The sequence below is a fragment of the Garra rufa genome, chromosome 10 (genome assembly GCF_049309525.1).
Source record: "Garra rufa chromosome 10, GarRuf1.0, whole genome shotgun sequence".
NCBI classification, from domain to species: Eukaryota; Metazoa; Chordata; class Actinopteri; order Cypriniformes; family Cyprinidae; genus Garra; species Garra rufa.
This window is the reverse complement of record NC_133370.1, coordinates 48,678,977-48,695,301: the sequence shown is the minus strand read 5'-3', so window position 1 is coordinate 48,695,301 and position 16,325 is coordinate 48,678,977. Positions and strand designations below refer to the sequence as shown.

Genomic DNA, 16,325 nt, shown 5'->3' with positions numbered 1-16,325 from the left:
ACAAATTCAGGAGGGGATCAAATAATTATTTTCCCCACTGTATGTTCATTATGGTTCGTATGCCTCTATGCATCTCTGTCCTTGACTAAGAGAAAAGACATTGCTTGTTAGATTGAGAGTTGGTGTTTGTGCATTCTTCAGCAGAATGACATAATGTTAGAACCCAAGTGTGTTTAACAATCATAAGAAGCAACCAAAACAAGTTACCTGCATTCATTTGTATAGCTCTACACCCCTACTGTGTGGCAACAATTATCTAATTTACCTCTTTTTACTACATTTGGGGGAACATCTGAGACAAAGTATTTAAATAAAACACAATGACAACTCAGTTAAGTCTTCTAAAAAGAGCAAGTTCAGAACAATACAGTTTAGCTCTGGGCTATAGTGAGAATTTCATAATGATTGTAACAAAGCCTCTGAGATAGTGTTTGGGGAAAATAATGTCTTTTTCTAGCAAACTGTTTTAGACAATTACACAGCTACAGATTTCATTAATATTTTGCTAAACTAATTAGTACTTGTCAGACTAATTTAGTTCCTGTTGCTTGTTCATGTATAAGCCCATCCACTCTGTGTACTCTACTTGTTCTATTTAGCACTGGCCACTATGTCACATGACAAACTGAATGAAGGATATATTTCCTGACATTTCTTTAACTTTAATGAATTAAATTCAGCAGATTTCAGGTCATTATGAGGAATACACTTGTTTTTTTATAAAGTGCATTATAAGCAGCACTTGAGATAATGTTTGGATGTTTCTCAGGTGAGCAAAACTCACAGTCAACCCTCCCTGGAGGAGGTTAAGTGTAGAAAGCAGGTTGCCATGGCAATCCTCGCTGCTAGAGAGATGCCAAAAATAAAAAAGCTGAAAATTCTAGGTTTGTGCATCCCTGACTGAAATGACATTACTATGCTTATTATTTTATAATGTCAATTTTTTTTTGTGTGTGTGTCTGTATTATAGCTTCCAAGTATTTTACCTCACTTGCAACCATCTTCTTATCTGACAAGAATGGTGAAAATTGGCCGTCTGGTTGCGTAGAAAAGTAGTAGCAAGGCTTTACTCTACAAGCTGCATGATTTGAAGTGTCATTCATGTCTGTAGCAGTCACAGCCAGTGCAGACGGCTTACTGCAAGTGCTACATTTTAAGACTTTTGTTCAAATGACGAAATATAATCAACAGTAAAATTGATGCATTAAGCTCATTAAGTGGTTAAAAAAATAATTAAATATTTTTACATGGGCTTGTTGGGGATAATTATTCCCATCTGAATTTAGAATGTTGGTGTTTTGTAAAGTGCATTTATTTATTTATTTATTTATTTATTTATTTACAAAAAACAAGGTTGTGTAGGTAATTTAATTGCTGTTTGAATCTACATCTCTGAGTTTGCATACATTTGGTAACTTTTGCACTTTGTAGTAATGTGCATGCATTTTAAAAATAGATTTTGTTGCAAACTATATAGAAGAATGATATTAGTTCAACGCTTTAGCAAGTGGTTTTGCAATAAACTTTTAAAATATGTATTATATACATTGCACAACTAATTATATTTGCCGTCGACCAAGTAGCTGGGTCAAGTCAATGTTTACCTTAAGTAAATGTGACCTTAGACCCAAATAGTAAGTAGCACAGGTATATTTGTAGCAATAGCCAAAAATACATTGTATGGGTCAAAATTATCGATTTTTTTAGGATATTAAGTAAAGATCATGTTCCATGAAGATATTTGTACATTTTCTACCATAAGTATATCACAACTTAATTTTTGATTAGTAATATGCATTAAGTACTTAATTTGCACAACTTTAAAAACGATTTTTTTTTTTTTTTTTTTATTGTTATTTTTTTTTTTTTTTTTGCACCTTCAGATTCCAGATTTTCATTTTAATAGTGGTATCTCGGCCAAATATTGTCCTATCCTTGTCATGTAAGAAGCACGTTTCTGGATTCGTATGATCACAAAAGGACCTCCTCCACCATAAATAAATCATCATCTGAACATGTGAGTTTTATAACTGAGCAGCCATGCAGATTTTTTTTTTTTTTTTTGTTCTAATACAAGTCCACCATTCTAACACCATACGAATGTGAATTGTTTGTGATTGCAGTCACCAAAACCTTTCAATATGGATGAATCTGATGAACAAATAAACATGGGAAGCCAAGTAAACTTATTTATTTTTTATATTTTAGGTTATTATAATCAATTAAAACACTCTTCATATTAAGTGTATTTAACTACTATGTAGTTACTTTTAAAATAATTATTTAAAACAATGCACTTACTGTGTACATACATATTTTACATTGCACCTAAATTTAAAAATGCCATTCTTTAAATGTAGTTACATATATAATTACTCTGTCAACCCTACATTGTAAAAAAAAAAAAAAAAAAAAAAAAAAAAAATCCTTAAAATTTACGGCAAAAACATCAGCTGTAATTGCCAGAATTTTACTGTAAAAATACGGTAGCAGCATTTTAGGTTTTACGATTTTAACTTAAATTCTCATTTAATAACTGTAATTTCATTACGTGATATAATGTTAATATACTAACCTATTAAAGAACTGAAATCTGTTTTGTACCTTTGTAATACTCTGATAACCACCAAAAAAAAAACAAAAAAAAAAAACATGAAACTGAAATAATAGAGTAAACATTAATTTAACAACATTAGATGTAACATAACAACCATAATGTACAAAACTGCTAAGAAAAAGCTAAGAAGTAACAGTTATTTCAACAAGAAAAACATCAAATTTGAAATGTGAATCAGGGAAATGTGAATTTGCGGTTATTTCCTGTAAATTTGACATTCTTTTTCACTTCCGAAAACATGTAATGTCCAATACAGGTTTTCACAATATACAGTAGTGAAACTTACCATTAACCATTTAACAGGTATTTACTGTAGCATTTTTACGGCCTTTTACACTCTTAAAAATAAAGGTGCTTCACAATGCCATAAAAAAAAACATTTTTGTCTAAATGGTTCCATAAAAAACCTTAAACATCTAAAGAACCTTTCTGTTTCACAAAAGGTTCTTTGTGGCGAAAGAAGGTTCTTTAGATTATAAAAAGGTAAGCAAGAAATGCTTTTTTAAAGAACCTTTGACTGAATGGTTCTTTGTGTAAACCAAAAATGGTTCCTCTATGGCATCGCTTGAAGAACCTTTTAATTATATTAAATATATAACAATATTAACAAAATCAACTCAGAATTACAAAATTAAACTCCCAAAACCTTGCATAAATGTTTTACTAAATCATATTTGGACAGGACTAGTTTTCTAATCGACATCTGAGATGTACACTTGTTTCATGTGCTGTTTTGGATGGGACTCACATCTTTGTGTTTTTTTATCAGTGTTTTGTGTTTTTTAGACGTGGGTGTTACAGAAGGACTGTGGAGGCATCCATCACAAATGACTAATTATTTAATTTATTGGGTCCCACTTCATATTAGATGTCTTTAACTACTAGGTACTTAAGTGCAAAAATAGCAAAGGGACAATGTACCTATTGTGCTCATGTTGAATTGCAAAACACTTTTGGTGTTATTGATGGGCGATACGGATAAGGTTAGGATCAGGTTTGGTGGTATGATTAGCTTTCAGGGGTAAAGGTACACTGTAAAAAAATGTTATGGTACACTCTTAATAATAAAGGTGTGTTAAGCTGTTAAGGCTGCAATGTGGCCATAATGTGGAATTTATTTATTTTTTTGTGATAAAATTATACACAAAACATGAAGCTAAAAGTCATTGCAAGTCACTGTCTAATGAGTGAGTCATTGAGTTGATTCATTCAGAAACAAAACTAGTGACTGTCTTTATGAATGGGTCACTGAATCATTGACTCGCCTGATTCGTTCAAAAATGTGGAATCATTTAGTAACAAAACACTTCTGTGTGTGCCTCAAGTGCCATTGGGTGTTGCACAACATGCAATTAATAACTTGTACATGTTAACATGCTGGGTCTGTGTTGACTCGTTGCAGATCACATGACTTTAGTTGTGCTTGTTGACTTGAGGACAGCAGGAGGAAAATTCTTCCATTTGACAATAAGTGGTTTATTTTCACAAAGCTTTTACAAGCAATCTGCACTGCTGGTTCTATGGACATCTGCCTTTGTCTGAGTTTATTCTGCGTGTTCACATACTGTATGAGCCAATCTGTGCTGTGTGTAATCTGTGCTGACTGGAGCTGAAGGAAGTCAATGCATCCATGGTGAATCTGCCACTAAAGATATGCGCATGTATCACCTGCATCATCCACTCACAGACTCTCCATTAATGCAGCACTGGCTCATTTACATAAACTAAACTTGACTGGTCAACTGGATCACCAATCAACTACTCAGTCATTTAAGGCCTAGGTACTGTGCATTTAATCTGCATATACTGATACATAAACTTTTATGTAAACAGTATATTTTCCTACAAACGGGGTATTAAAGGATCAAAAACACAAAGTCTTTATTTTGTTTTGGGGGTGCACTAGAACATGCTCTCATGCTTGGTGGTTCGAAAACTGCATTATTTTTCACATAATTTACATTATTACAATAGCTTTCTCCCCAGGCTGGCACAAATGGCTCGATTAGTTCCAGGTTTGATGAAGGTCCGCCTTTTGGAAAAATGAAATGTGTTGTGATTGGTTAGTAGTCCCACTTGTGATTGGCAAACAGCTTAGATGGTGTTTCAGTCCTGCCACGCCCCTTCCCAAAGCAGCAAGTTCTCTGTACAACTGTTAGCACGAGCTAGATTTAAAGTGATTTTTACATTTTAAATATTTATATATTAAATATTTTCTTACAAAAACACATCAGTTCGCAACAGGAGGCTTTTACTCTATTGACCCCTGCGGAGCCATGAGAGGCACTTTTTATTATGGATCAATGCACTTGGACTTGTTTTGGACTGATGGAGAGAAACACTTGTCAATGCTGTTCTAAAGCTTGGGAGTGCCAGGATAATTTTTAATATAACTTCCGATTGCATTCGTCTGAAAGAAGGGAGTTAAATACACCTACAGTAGGATGCATGGAGGGTGAGTAAATAATACGCTACAGTAGTGTTGGTCCTATCGTCCACCTGTGAGATCGCCGATACATGATATTATCATTATTTTGCTCATTTATTTAATTATTTACATGCCTGAAACCAGCTCCAGCATAAGGCTAGTGAAGCTATCTACACTGTATGATCAATAAATCTCTTACCACACACGGCTCCAGCACGGCTAGCGGAGCAGTTTGCGGACACTTTATTCAATGCTTGCATTTATACCATCAGCTTTTCGGCTCGCTGAAGCATCCCAGAAGCAGCTGTTCGTGCTACATCGCTCAATTTAGGCTAATCCTCTTAGTCCTTCCCCACCCACCAACAATTCGAATTTCCATAGACGGGACTTATTTAAATGATATACTAATGAGCTTTGTGACATCAAAGCATCCAGAAAACAAACGCTGTAGTCCAAATGAGCCATTCGTTGTAGTTCTTGAAAAGGGATTCTTAAAATCTAAATATCTCCCTTTGGAGTGGAATTTGAGATTTGTAACTTTATAGATGTTTTGTATGCCCAAAAACATGCACCACAGACTGACTAAAATTCAAAAAGAAAAACGCATAATAGGACCCCTTTAATGTAGGCAGGTGTACAAGATTTTTGTATTTGTTAAGTGAAGTATATAGTGTGTCAGTCTTGAAGGGAACTTTTTAAAGTCAGTTTTCAATTCTTATTTTTTTCCACTGATGTAATATTTGCCTTGACCCCTGTGCCATCACTCCGTTTGAGTATATGATCCTGGCCACCATCATAGCCAACTGCATCGTTTTATCCCTGGAACAGCATCTTCCTGGTGAGGACAAGACACCTATGTCCAAAAGACTGGTAAGCATTACAAACAAATATATTCATATTTTAGATAAACATAAATTAATATTTCAAAACTTGTGCTACTACTAATACAACACATTATTTAAATGATTGGATCCCCAGAGTCCAAAGAGTACAAAATAAAATGCATAGTGTTACTCAGAAGCTAGTGGCAAAAGACAGCACCAGGAAATCACCTGTACTGTAAGTGGGGAAAAAAACAACAAAAAAAACAAGCATTTTTATTCAAAATATTCAAGCATTTTTCAAAGACTCTTTGCAAACCCTTGGGAAAATATTGCAAAAGCATTGGCACGATTTATGAATTTGGGTAGAAATTGCAAAACCCAAAGGTAGGGTTTACAAATCTAAAAGCATGGATTAGGAACCTGTGGTTATGGTTTATTAATTCATTAGCACGTTTTTTGAAATCGAGGAAGCAGCTTTTGAATTTGTACAGTACAGTATAGTTTATTAATTAAGGGGTTGAATTGAAAAACCTTTGCAATTTGTCACAATTCGCTGCTGGAAGGTAGATAGAGACACAAAGTAACATGAAACAGTCTTTAGTAATAGAAACACGGGGAACAATCCACAAAAGGAAGTGGAGCAAACACACATATACGACAAAGTAGAGCCGACAGAGACAGAATGCACAGATTAGAACTTAAATACAAGGGGAAATTGGGGAACACAAGTGCACAGAATGATAATCAGACTAAATGAGAACAGGAACATGACCAAATAAGGGCAAACAGGAATAGAAACAGGGGCAAAAACACTACAAAACAGGTCCATATTCCTGACAACCGTGTCCACAGATTTGTAGGTCTTTTGTAGGCTTTTTTTTATTCTACAGGTGACTTTCCAGACTCTGTAAATGTTTATTATATTATTATAAAACCAAAACTAGAAGAACTAGTGCATTTCTGTATTGATGTCTTTATATTTGTGACAGGGCTGCACAATTATGACAAAAATCATAATTGTCGATTATTCCCTTGAAATTGTAATTGCGATTATTAGTTACGATTATAACAATTTAGATTGATTGATGTTTTAAATAGCTTTATATTATTGTTTAAAGCAGCTGCATGCCATAATTTTTAAGCACGCAGAATAATGAAGTTTTTTTTTTTTTTTTTGTAATCGCAAACAATTACATAAACCGTAATCATGATCATTAGAATTTCGATTAAAAGTGCAGCCCTGATTTCTGATATTCTGTATCGATTGTGTTTAATCATGTGATCTGTTTCTTTATCATTGGGTTCATTAGGAGAAGACTGAGCCTTACTTCATTGGGATCTTCTGTTTTGAGGCTGGCATCAAGCTGGTGGCTCTTGGCTTTGTTTTTCATAAGGGTTCCTATCTCAGAAACGGCTGGAATGTAATGGACTTCATTGTTGTGCTAAGTGGGTAAGTGACATTTATATTTTCTTTCTCCTCGCTGATTTTTAATACTTCATTGCTATGAATAGTTTTAGATGACAGAGGTGTGCTTCCATTTAAAACATGGCTATGGTAGACACAGGCTGTAGTTATCTGCTTGTCGATTTCTGCTTGCATAATCGTAATTTCCCTAAACATTTCTCCACTGGATTTTGGAAGTCCATTCCACTTCCTTAAGTGGGCGAGGTGCGTTTCTGCTATTTTGTTCCCTCTCTGGAGCACCCATAGGTTTGCTCAAGATTACCTGATGTGCCCCTGGTCAAGATATTTCCTTTGACGATAATTGCAACATTTTATCTCACAGTTGTGTTTTTTCTCAGAATTGCGTGTTCATGTCTTGCAGTTTTGACTTTGTAACACACGTTTGCAAGTTATAAGGTCAGCATTGTAAGATATCAATTTGCTATTGTAAGAAATGTCCATCAAAATTGGACTTTATTGGATTTTTATTTCAAATGTGAGAATAAATTTATTGCAGTTCTGAGAAAATAAGTCAGAATTGCAAGAAATGAGTTAGAATTGTTGGATATAAACTTGCAATTCTAAGAATACAGGTTAGAATTGCACGTTTATATAACTTGCAATTGCGAGTTTATGCCCCGGTTTCACAGACAGGGCTTAAGCCTAGTTCTAGACTAAAAATGTAAGTCTGAGTTGTTTCAACTGAAATAAACTTGCACTGATCTGACTGATCTTAAAAATATATCAGTGCCTTTTTTGTTTTAAGATGCACACCAGTATTGTTTTTTTCTAAGCATGTTTATTAAAATTACTTAAATGTCCTAATTGATCTATGGCCTAATCCTGGTTTAGTCTAAGCCCTGTCTGTGAAACCGGGCCTATATGTCACAATTTAAAAAAGTTATATGATTATATATAAGTTATATAATATATAAGTATATATAATCTAAATCTGAAAAAAAATTACAAAAGATAAAAAAAAATTCACATATAAAAAAAATCAGATCCATAATGGGTTCCAGTTAATCAATGACTCAAAGCGTTTCATTAAAAACTGTTAGTAGTAGGCATTTGTGTAACGTAAGCAATGACGTGCAGTTTTATTCACTGCCTGATTATCTGACGTACAGGCTAGATGCATTTCTTGGCTACTGGACTGTGTGTTTGAGTAGGTTGTGAACAGCAGATGTATAGGATTCCTCTTCATGGAACTGTTTTCATTCCTGCTTATCTCAGCTCCATATTGCCTTCTGGGTTTTCAGATAAAATATAGCATTTGCAGTGCTGTGTGTCCAGAGTCTAGAGTACAGGAGATTCAGATGAAGGAATGCCTAAAAATAGGGCTGGGAATCGATTCCAAAAATAATCGATTCCTCGATTCTGAGGCATTGGGAATCGAGAGTCGAGAATCGAGGTGCCTCTCAAACAAAAGGCTACGTCCCACAAAGTCTGTATATCTATAGCTGCTAGTCATCAAAAATCTTAATTTGAATATGGCAACATTCTTTTTTAAATTTTTGTTTGAATATGTCAACATTTTTATCAAAAAATCTTAATTTGAATATGACAACATTTTTATTTTAAAACTTCATTTGAATACGGCAACATTTTTATTCTACATTTTTGTTTGGATATGGCAACTTTCTTATTTGAAAAACCTAATATAAATATGACAACCTTTTTATTTTAAAAACTTAAAATCTTAATTTGAATAGGATGTTTTTATTTTAAAAACTTCATTTGAATATGGCAACATTCTTATTCAAAATTTTTGTTTAAATATGGCAACATTCTTATTAAAACATCTTAATATGAATATGACAACATTTATATTTTAAAAACTTATTTGAATATGGCAACATTCTTATTTTATTTGTTTTGTTTTTTTTTGAATATGGCTACATTGGTATTTTAAAATCTTAATATGAATATGACAATATTTTATTTTAAAATCTTAATTTGAATATGGCAACATTCTTATTTTAAACTTTAGTTTGAATATGGCAACATTCCGATTTTAAAATATGAATATGAATATGACAATATTTTATTTTAAAATCTTAATTTGAATATGGCAACATTCTTATTTTAAAATCTTTATTTGGAAATGGCAGCATTCTTATTTTAAATTTTTGTTTGATTTGGCAACTTTCTTATTTTAAAATCTTAATATGAATATGACAGAATTTATATTTTAAAAACTTATTTGAATATGGCAACATTCTTATTTTATTTTTATTTTTTTGAATATGGCTACATTGGTATTTTAAAATCTTAATATGAATATGACAATATTTTATATTAAAATTGTAATTTGAATAGGGCAACATGCCCAATTTTAAAATCTTTATTTGGAAATGGCAACATTCTTATTTAACATTTTTGTTTGGATATGGCAGCTTTCTTATTTGAAAGTCTTAATATAAATATGACAACATTTTTATTTTAAAAACTTAAAATCTTAATATGAATATGATGTTTTTATTTAAAAAACTTCACTTGAATATGGCAACATTCTTATTTTTTTTTATTTTTTTTTATTATGATAGCATTTGTATTTTAAAATCTTTATTTGAATATGGCAACATTCTTATTTTAAACTTTAGTTTGAATATGGCAACATTCCGATTTTAAAATATGAATATGAATATGGCAACATTCTTATTTTAAAATCTTTATTTGGAAATGGCAACATTCTTATTTAAAATTTTTGTTTGGATTTGGCAACTTTCTCATTTTAAAATCTTAATATGAATATGACAACATTTATATTTTAAAAACTTATTTGAATATGGCAACATTCTTATTTTAAACTTTAGTTTGAATATGGCAACATTCTGATTTTAAAATATTAATATGAATATGACAATATTTTATTTTAAAATCTTAATTTGAATATAGCAACATTCTTATTTTAAAATGTTTATTTGGAAATGGCAACATTCTTATTTTAAATTTTTGTTTGGATTTGGCAACTTTCTCATTTTAAAATCTTTATTTGAATATGGCAAAATTCACATTTTAAAGTCTTTGTTTTAATACGTCAACATTTTTATTTAGAAAATTGTATTTAAATATGGCAACATTCTTATTTAAAATTTTTGTTTGGATTTGGCAACTTTCTCATTTTAAAATCTTAATATGAATATGACAACATTTATATTTTAAAAACTTATTTGAATATGGCAACATTCTTATTTTAAACTTTAGTTTGAATATGGCAACGTTCCGATTTTAAAATATTAATATGAATATGACAATATTTTATTTTAAAATCTTAATTTGAATATAGCAACATTCTTATTTTAAAATGTTTATTTGGAAATGGCAACATTCTTATTTTAAATTTTTGTTTGGATTTGGCAACTTTCTCATTTTAAAATCTTTATTTGAATATGGCAACTTTCTTATTTTAAAATCTTCATTTGAATATGGCAAAATTCACATTTTAAAGTCTTTGTTTTAATACGTCAACATTTTTATTTAGAAAATTGTATTTAAATATGGCAACATTCTTATTTAAAATTTTTGTTTGGATTTGGCAACTTTCTCATTTTAAAATCTTCATTTGAATATGGCAAAATTCACATTTTAAAGTCTTTGTTTTAATACGTCAACATTTTTATTTAGAAAATTGTATTTAAATATGGCAACATTCTTATTTAAAATTTTTGTTTGGATTTGGCAACTTTCTCATTTTAAAATCTTAATATGAATATGACAACATTTATATTTTAAAAACTTATTTGAATATGGCAACTTTCTTATTTTATTTTTATTTTTTTGAATATGGCTACATTGGTATTTTAAAATCTTAATATGAATATGACAATATTTTATTTTAAAATCTTAATTTGAATAGGGCAACTTTCTTATTTTAAAATCTTCATTTGAATATGGCAAAATTCACATTTTAAAGTCTTTGTTTTAATACGTCAACATTTTTATTTAGAAAAATGTATTTAAATATGGCAACTTTCTTATTTTAAAATCTTAATATGAATATGACAACATTTATATTTTAAAAACTTATTTGAATATGGCTACATTCTTCTTCTTATTATTATTATTATTTTTTTTTTTGAATATGGCTACATTGGTTTTTTAAAATCTTAATATGAATATGACAATATTTTATTTTAAAATCTTAATTTGAATATGCCAAAATTCCTATTTTTAAAATCTTTATTTGGAAATGGCAACATTCTTATTTAAATTTTTTGTTTGGATATGGCAGCTTTCTTATTTGAAAATCTTAATATAAATATGACAACAATTTTATTTTAAAAACTTAAAATCTTAATATGAATATGATGTTTTTATTTAAAAAAAACTTCACTTGAATATGGCAACATTCTTATTTAATTTTTTTGTTTGATTATGATAGCATTTGTATTTTAAAATCTTTATTTGAATATGGCAAAATTAACATTTTAATACGTCAACATTTTTATTTTAAAATCTTCATCTAAATATGATAACATGATCCCTTGTTCTTTTAAATTTCTGCTAACACTTTATTTTGATGGTCCTTTTGAACATTCTGTTGACAATAAGTACCTCTGCACCTACATGTCAACCAACTCTCATTAGAGTGTTAGTAGATTGTCTGCTTAATATCTGCTAACTCTTTATTGTGATCGTCTCCCAATAGACAATCTACTGACAGTAAGTGCAATGTTATTTTTAGTCACCAGAATGTGTTAAAGGGACAATCAAAATAAAGTGAAACCAAATTTCAATGGTTAAATGAGTGACAGAGACCCATCCACTGTTAGCCAATCACTGTAGGCATAGTTAATAAGCTTGATGGCATCATCCACAGCAACAAGGTCAACTCCGGCCTTTTTTTAGCTTAAGGTGTCTCCCCATTCCTTAGTAAAAGTTGCTCTCAGACGCTTTGTAAATAGGTTTGAAGAGGAAGCTCTTAGCAAAGAACTTTAACTGCTATCTAGGAGAACTCTTAGTGGTAAAATCAAATGTTCTGTAAATACAGATCGAGATTTATAGCATAAGTCAAGGTCAAGGAGGTCTATAATAATTGGAGAATATCTTTTGAGCAAGGTAAGACCATGCAACTAATCACACTATAGTTGCATCAACTCCTTGAAGCAAAGAAACAAAAAAAAGCTAATTCCACGCTGTTAAGAACTCGCCAAAAAGCCAGTAAAACAACCACTAAGATAGAATTAAATGTTTGATATTTTGTCAAAATTCACTGCCACTTTTGAACGGCTGTGAATGGAGAAAGATGCTTTTCTGCACACATAATGGTGTAGTTACAGCCTGCGCTAGCCAGCCAAACCTTGACCCCCTGTTGTCAAAGTATGTGGGTGTCTACAGCAAGAAATGATTTTTGCACCCTAGCTTTTATCCATTTAATAGATGAAATTGTGACAAATCATGCCAGGTCTTTTTTCACATTTTAATAGATGTTGTTAAAAGGTGGAAAAACGGTCTGACATTGATTTTAACACACATCACGTCAACGAAAGCTGTAATTTCTATAAGGTTACATAGACATTTTTTAAGTGCATCCACCAGGCTTCATTCATAAAAAATGAGCAGAATAAATGTTTCTGTGTAAAATGTTCATAAATCTACTTTTAGATTAATTGCAGAGTGGTTTAACAGAGACATTTGTTCCGCTCGTGTTTCATGAACGAGGCTGATTGTGTGTTATTTCTGATGTTCTTGTTTGGCCTTGAAAGAGTAATAAAGCAATGATGTTTGCACAAATCCTTATTATCCATTTTGTCTTTAAATGGCAGCTTTAGAATTTTAGAATGGCAGCAACAATCTAAAATGAATCCGATTATCCCTGCTACATATCTGACACATTTTTGGCTCCAACATACCTGACCTCTTTAAAAACAGCGAAAGTAAGTCAGACTTAAAAGAAAACTACATGTGTCATTCCACTCATCTGGGAACTGAAACAAGGCCAGTAGGCCATTGCTTGTGGCTTTCATTTCATCTGAAATTAATGATTAGCTGCGAGTGAATCTGCTGGGACAGAGCCAATTTGATATTTTTTCCTTCACAGGTCTGCTGGGAACATATGGAGAAACTTTGCATTTGACATGATAAAACAAATACAAGTATGATAATGTTGAAGTGACTCTCGCCTCGCTGCTGTGTTTTTCTCCTTGTGATGCTTCAAGTAATGTTTGAGTATATATAGTAATATATACAGTAAGCACAGAGAAGCTCCCAAAATTCATTTAACTACAGCATATGTTTATATGAACATGCAGTATGCAGTGTTCAGAAAACCCTGGACCACAAAACCAGTCTTAAGTCGCTGGGGTATATTTGTAGCTACAGCCAAAAATACATAGTATGGGTCAAAATTATTGATTTTTCTTTTATGCCAAAAATCATTAGGATATTAAGTAAAGATCATGTTCCATGAAGATTTTTTGTAAAATTCCTACTGTAAATATATCAAAATGTAATTTTTGATTAGTAATATGCATTGTTAAGAACTTAATTTGGACAACTTTAAAGGTGATTTTCTCAGTATTTTGATTTTTTTGCACCCTCAGATTCCAGATTTTCAAATAGATGTATCTCGGCCAAATATTATCCTATCATAACAAACCATATATCAATAGAAAGCTTATTTACTTGGCTTTCATGTGATGTATACATCTCAGTTTTGTAAAATTTTACCTTATGACTAGTTTTGTGGTCCAGGGTCACATATTAGTGTAGTCTAAAAATGACTAAAATATAAGTATTGAGCAATTACCAACACGGTCTCACCCCAAGTCGTCACATGTTGACGTTTACATAAAATTCTGCCTTGAAAAGGGTATTCTTGGCTAATAATGATTCCTTCGCACTGTAGGCCTAAGTCATATTTATTCAACTTTAAGCTGTAGGTTCAGATTTTGTGTAAAATTCCAAGTTTATGTCATTGATGTGCAAGAAAAAAAATCATTAGAGGGCCAACACTTTTTCACACCACTGTATATACTTTTTTTTTTTTTAAGTTTTTACAACCACAGCTGTAGCTGTCTTTCACTGAATGTGTGTCCCAGTTGACATGCTTATGCACTATTCGGTGTCTACAAATAGTAAAAATGCACTTCATAATAGAAAAAAAGGCCCGGATGATGTACTTAATTAACCGAAAAAAAATAGTTGTAGAATGGTAGACACTTTGTGCACTCAACTTTACAGCTTTAATTATGTTTGAGTACATAATGCATAGAATAAGTGCATAGCGTATAGTTCATCATTTGATTTTTTTTATAGTCATGTCCATCAATTGTACAGATTATAGAGTGCTCAGGAGTGGTTGTAGGTTGTTGCTACAGTATACACAATGTTATTGTGTAGGATCTGATATCAAACATGTTTGATATTTTGAACTGATATTAGAACACATTGTTTTCATTTGTCATGCGTCTCCTAGCAACAAACTGATGCATGATTCTGCACGAGTTTGTTGTATTCAGAATGACTTGAAAGTCTGTTAGTTCTTAGTGCATGATATTCTCTATAACCATTTACATATCTGAAAGGGCACAACCTAACACTTTTTGAATTTTTAAGTTTGTTTAAATCCACTTGGAGTTCAGAGTATAATTTTTTATCCAGATTAATTTCACACTTGTCTAGTACAAATATGTCTCTTTGTTTCATAATTACAGTGTATACATTTTTCATTATTTACCTTAAAAGAAAGGAAGTGAAATGTTACAAAATGCCCTGTACACCAGGAGTTCTCAATTCTGGCCCTCGAGGTCCATTTTCCTGCAGAGTTTAGCTCCAACCCTAATCAAACACACCTGAACAAGCTAATCAAGCTCTTCATCATTACTAGAAAGTTACAGGCAGGTGAGTTTGATCAAGGTTGGAGGTAAACTCTGCAGGAAAGTGGACCTCGAGGGCCAGAGTTGAGAACCTCTGCAGTACACTGTAAAAAGATTTAAAAAAAAATTTTCAAAAAATTTAAGTTAAATCAACTTATTTCAACTCACAATGTTAAAATTTGTTAAAATGACTTGTACTTTTAAGTTGATTTAACTCATGAGTTGAAATTACTTGTCGTTTTATGTTGATTTAACTTAAAATGTTAAGGCTGCTGCTGAACTTAAGTTTTTAAGTTGAAACTGGTGACAAGTTTTTACATTGTAGATGGGGTACATTGTACATACGTTCATTTGAGGGTCACGTTGTAACATTACCATATGACAACTTAAAATGTTATCTGGTCAAATGAAAAAAAATATATACATGACAAACTATAATATTTTGTCAATAAAATAAAATTATTAACTTTTTTTTAAACAAACTAATGGAGGTTTTTTTAAGAATTGAAAATAATTGAATTTTGGAGTTTGACAATAAATATTAAATTCCCTGATTGTAACATAAAGCCATACAATATAGTTCAAAACAATGTGCACAAATAGATGAAACGCATTTAGACGCATTTAGAAAAACACTCCAATCCCTCCACACACAGCTCTCATTGAACACAAGACAAATAAACGAGCTAAAATGCTTTATATATCTTGAAATAATAATTTCGGAACATTAAACATCGACTGTCAGTCTTTATTCACCCATTTCTTGTATTTTTTCATTAAAATCCATAAAAGTAAATGGCATAAATTACATCACTAATGTCATTGAATAGTAAAGTTTAATAATAGTGGAGCACATTTTAACGCACTGTTACAACTTTTTTTTTTTTTTTTTTGCGCGACTGGGATTTAAAACTGGTTAGTGTCTTCTGCTGGTTTGCCAAGCACCAAAAAACTGTCTAAACTGATAAATAACAGATTGGAGATTAAAATAAAAGCAGATTTGTCTAGTTTTAAATGAATACTAAAAACCGAGATGAAAAATGTACTTCAGCCAGAAATTTACTTTTACTACGGTAAAATAAAAATTCAAAAATTGGCAACTTTTTCTCTGTATAGTGTTGCTATGTCAACTAGTAAATACCATAAATTTGGTTATGCCAGCATGTGTGGAAACATTTAAACCACATGT

The 16,325-nt window shown here is 31.4% G+C and overlaps 1 protein-coding gene across 1 annotated transcript in view; it reads left to right on the top strand.

Moving 5' to 3' along the window:
• Positions 1 to 16,325, top strand: part of cacna1eb (calcium channel, voltage-dependent, R type, alpha 1E subunit b) — a 119,387-nt gene that overhangs the window by 11,962 nt on the left and 91,100 nt on the right. The window contains exons 2-3 of the mRNA XM_073849236.1: positions 5,810 to 5,915; positions 7,180 to 7,319. Of these exons, the coding sequence (XP_073705337.1) occupies positions 5,810 to 5,915; positions 7,180 to 7,319 (246 nt within the window). The remainder of the gene's footprint in view (positions 1 to 5,809; positions 5,916 to 7,179; positions 7,320 to 16,325) is intronic.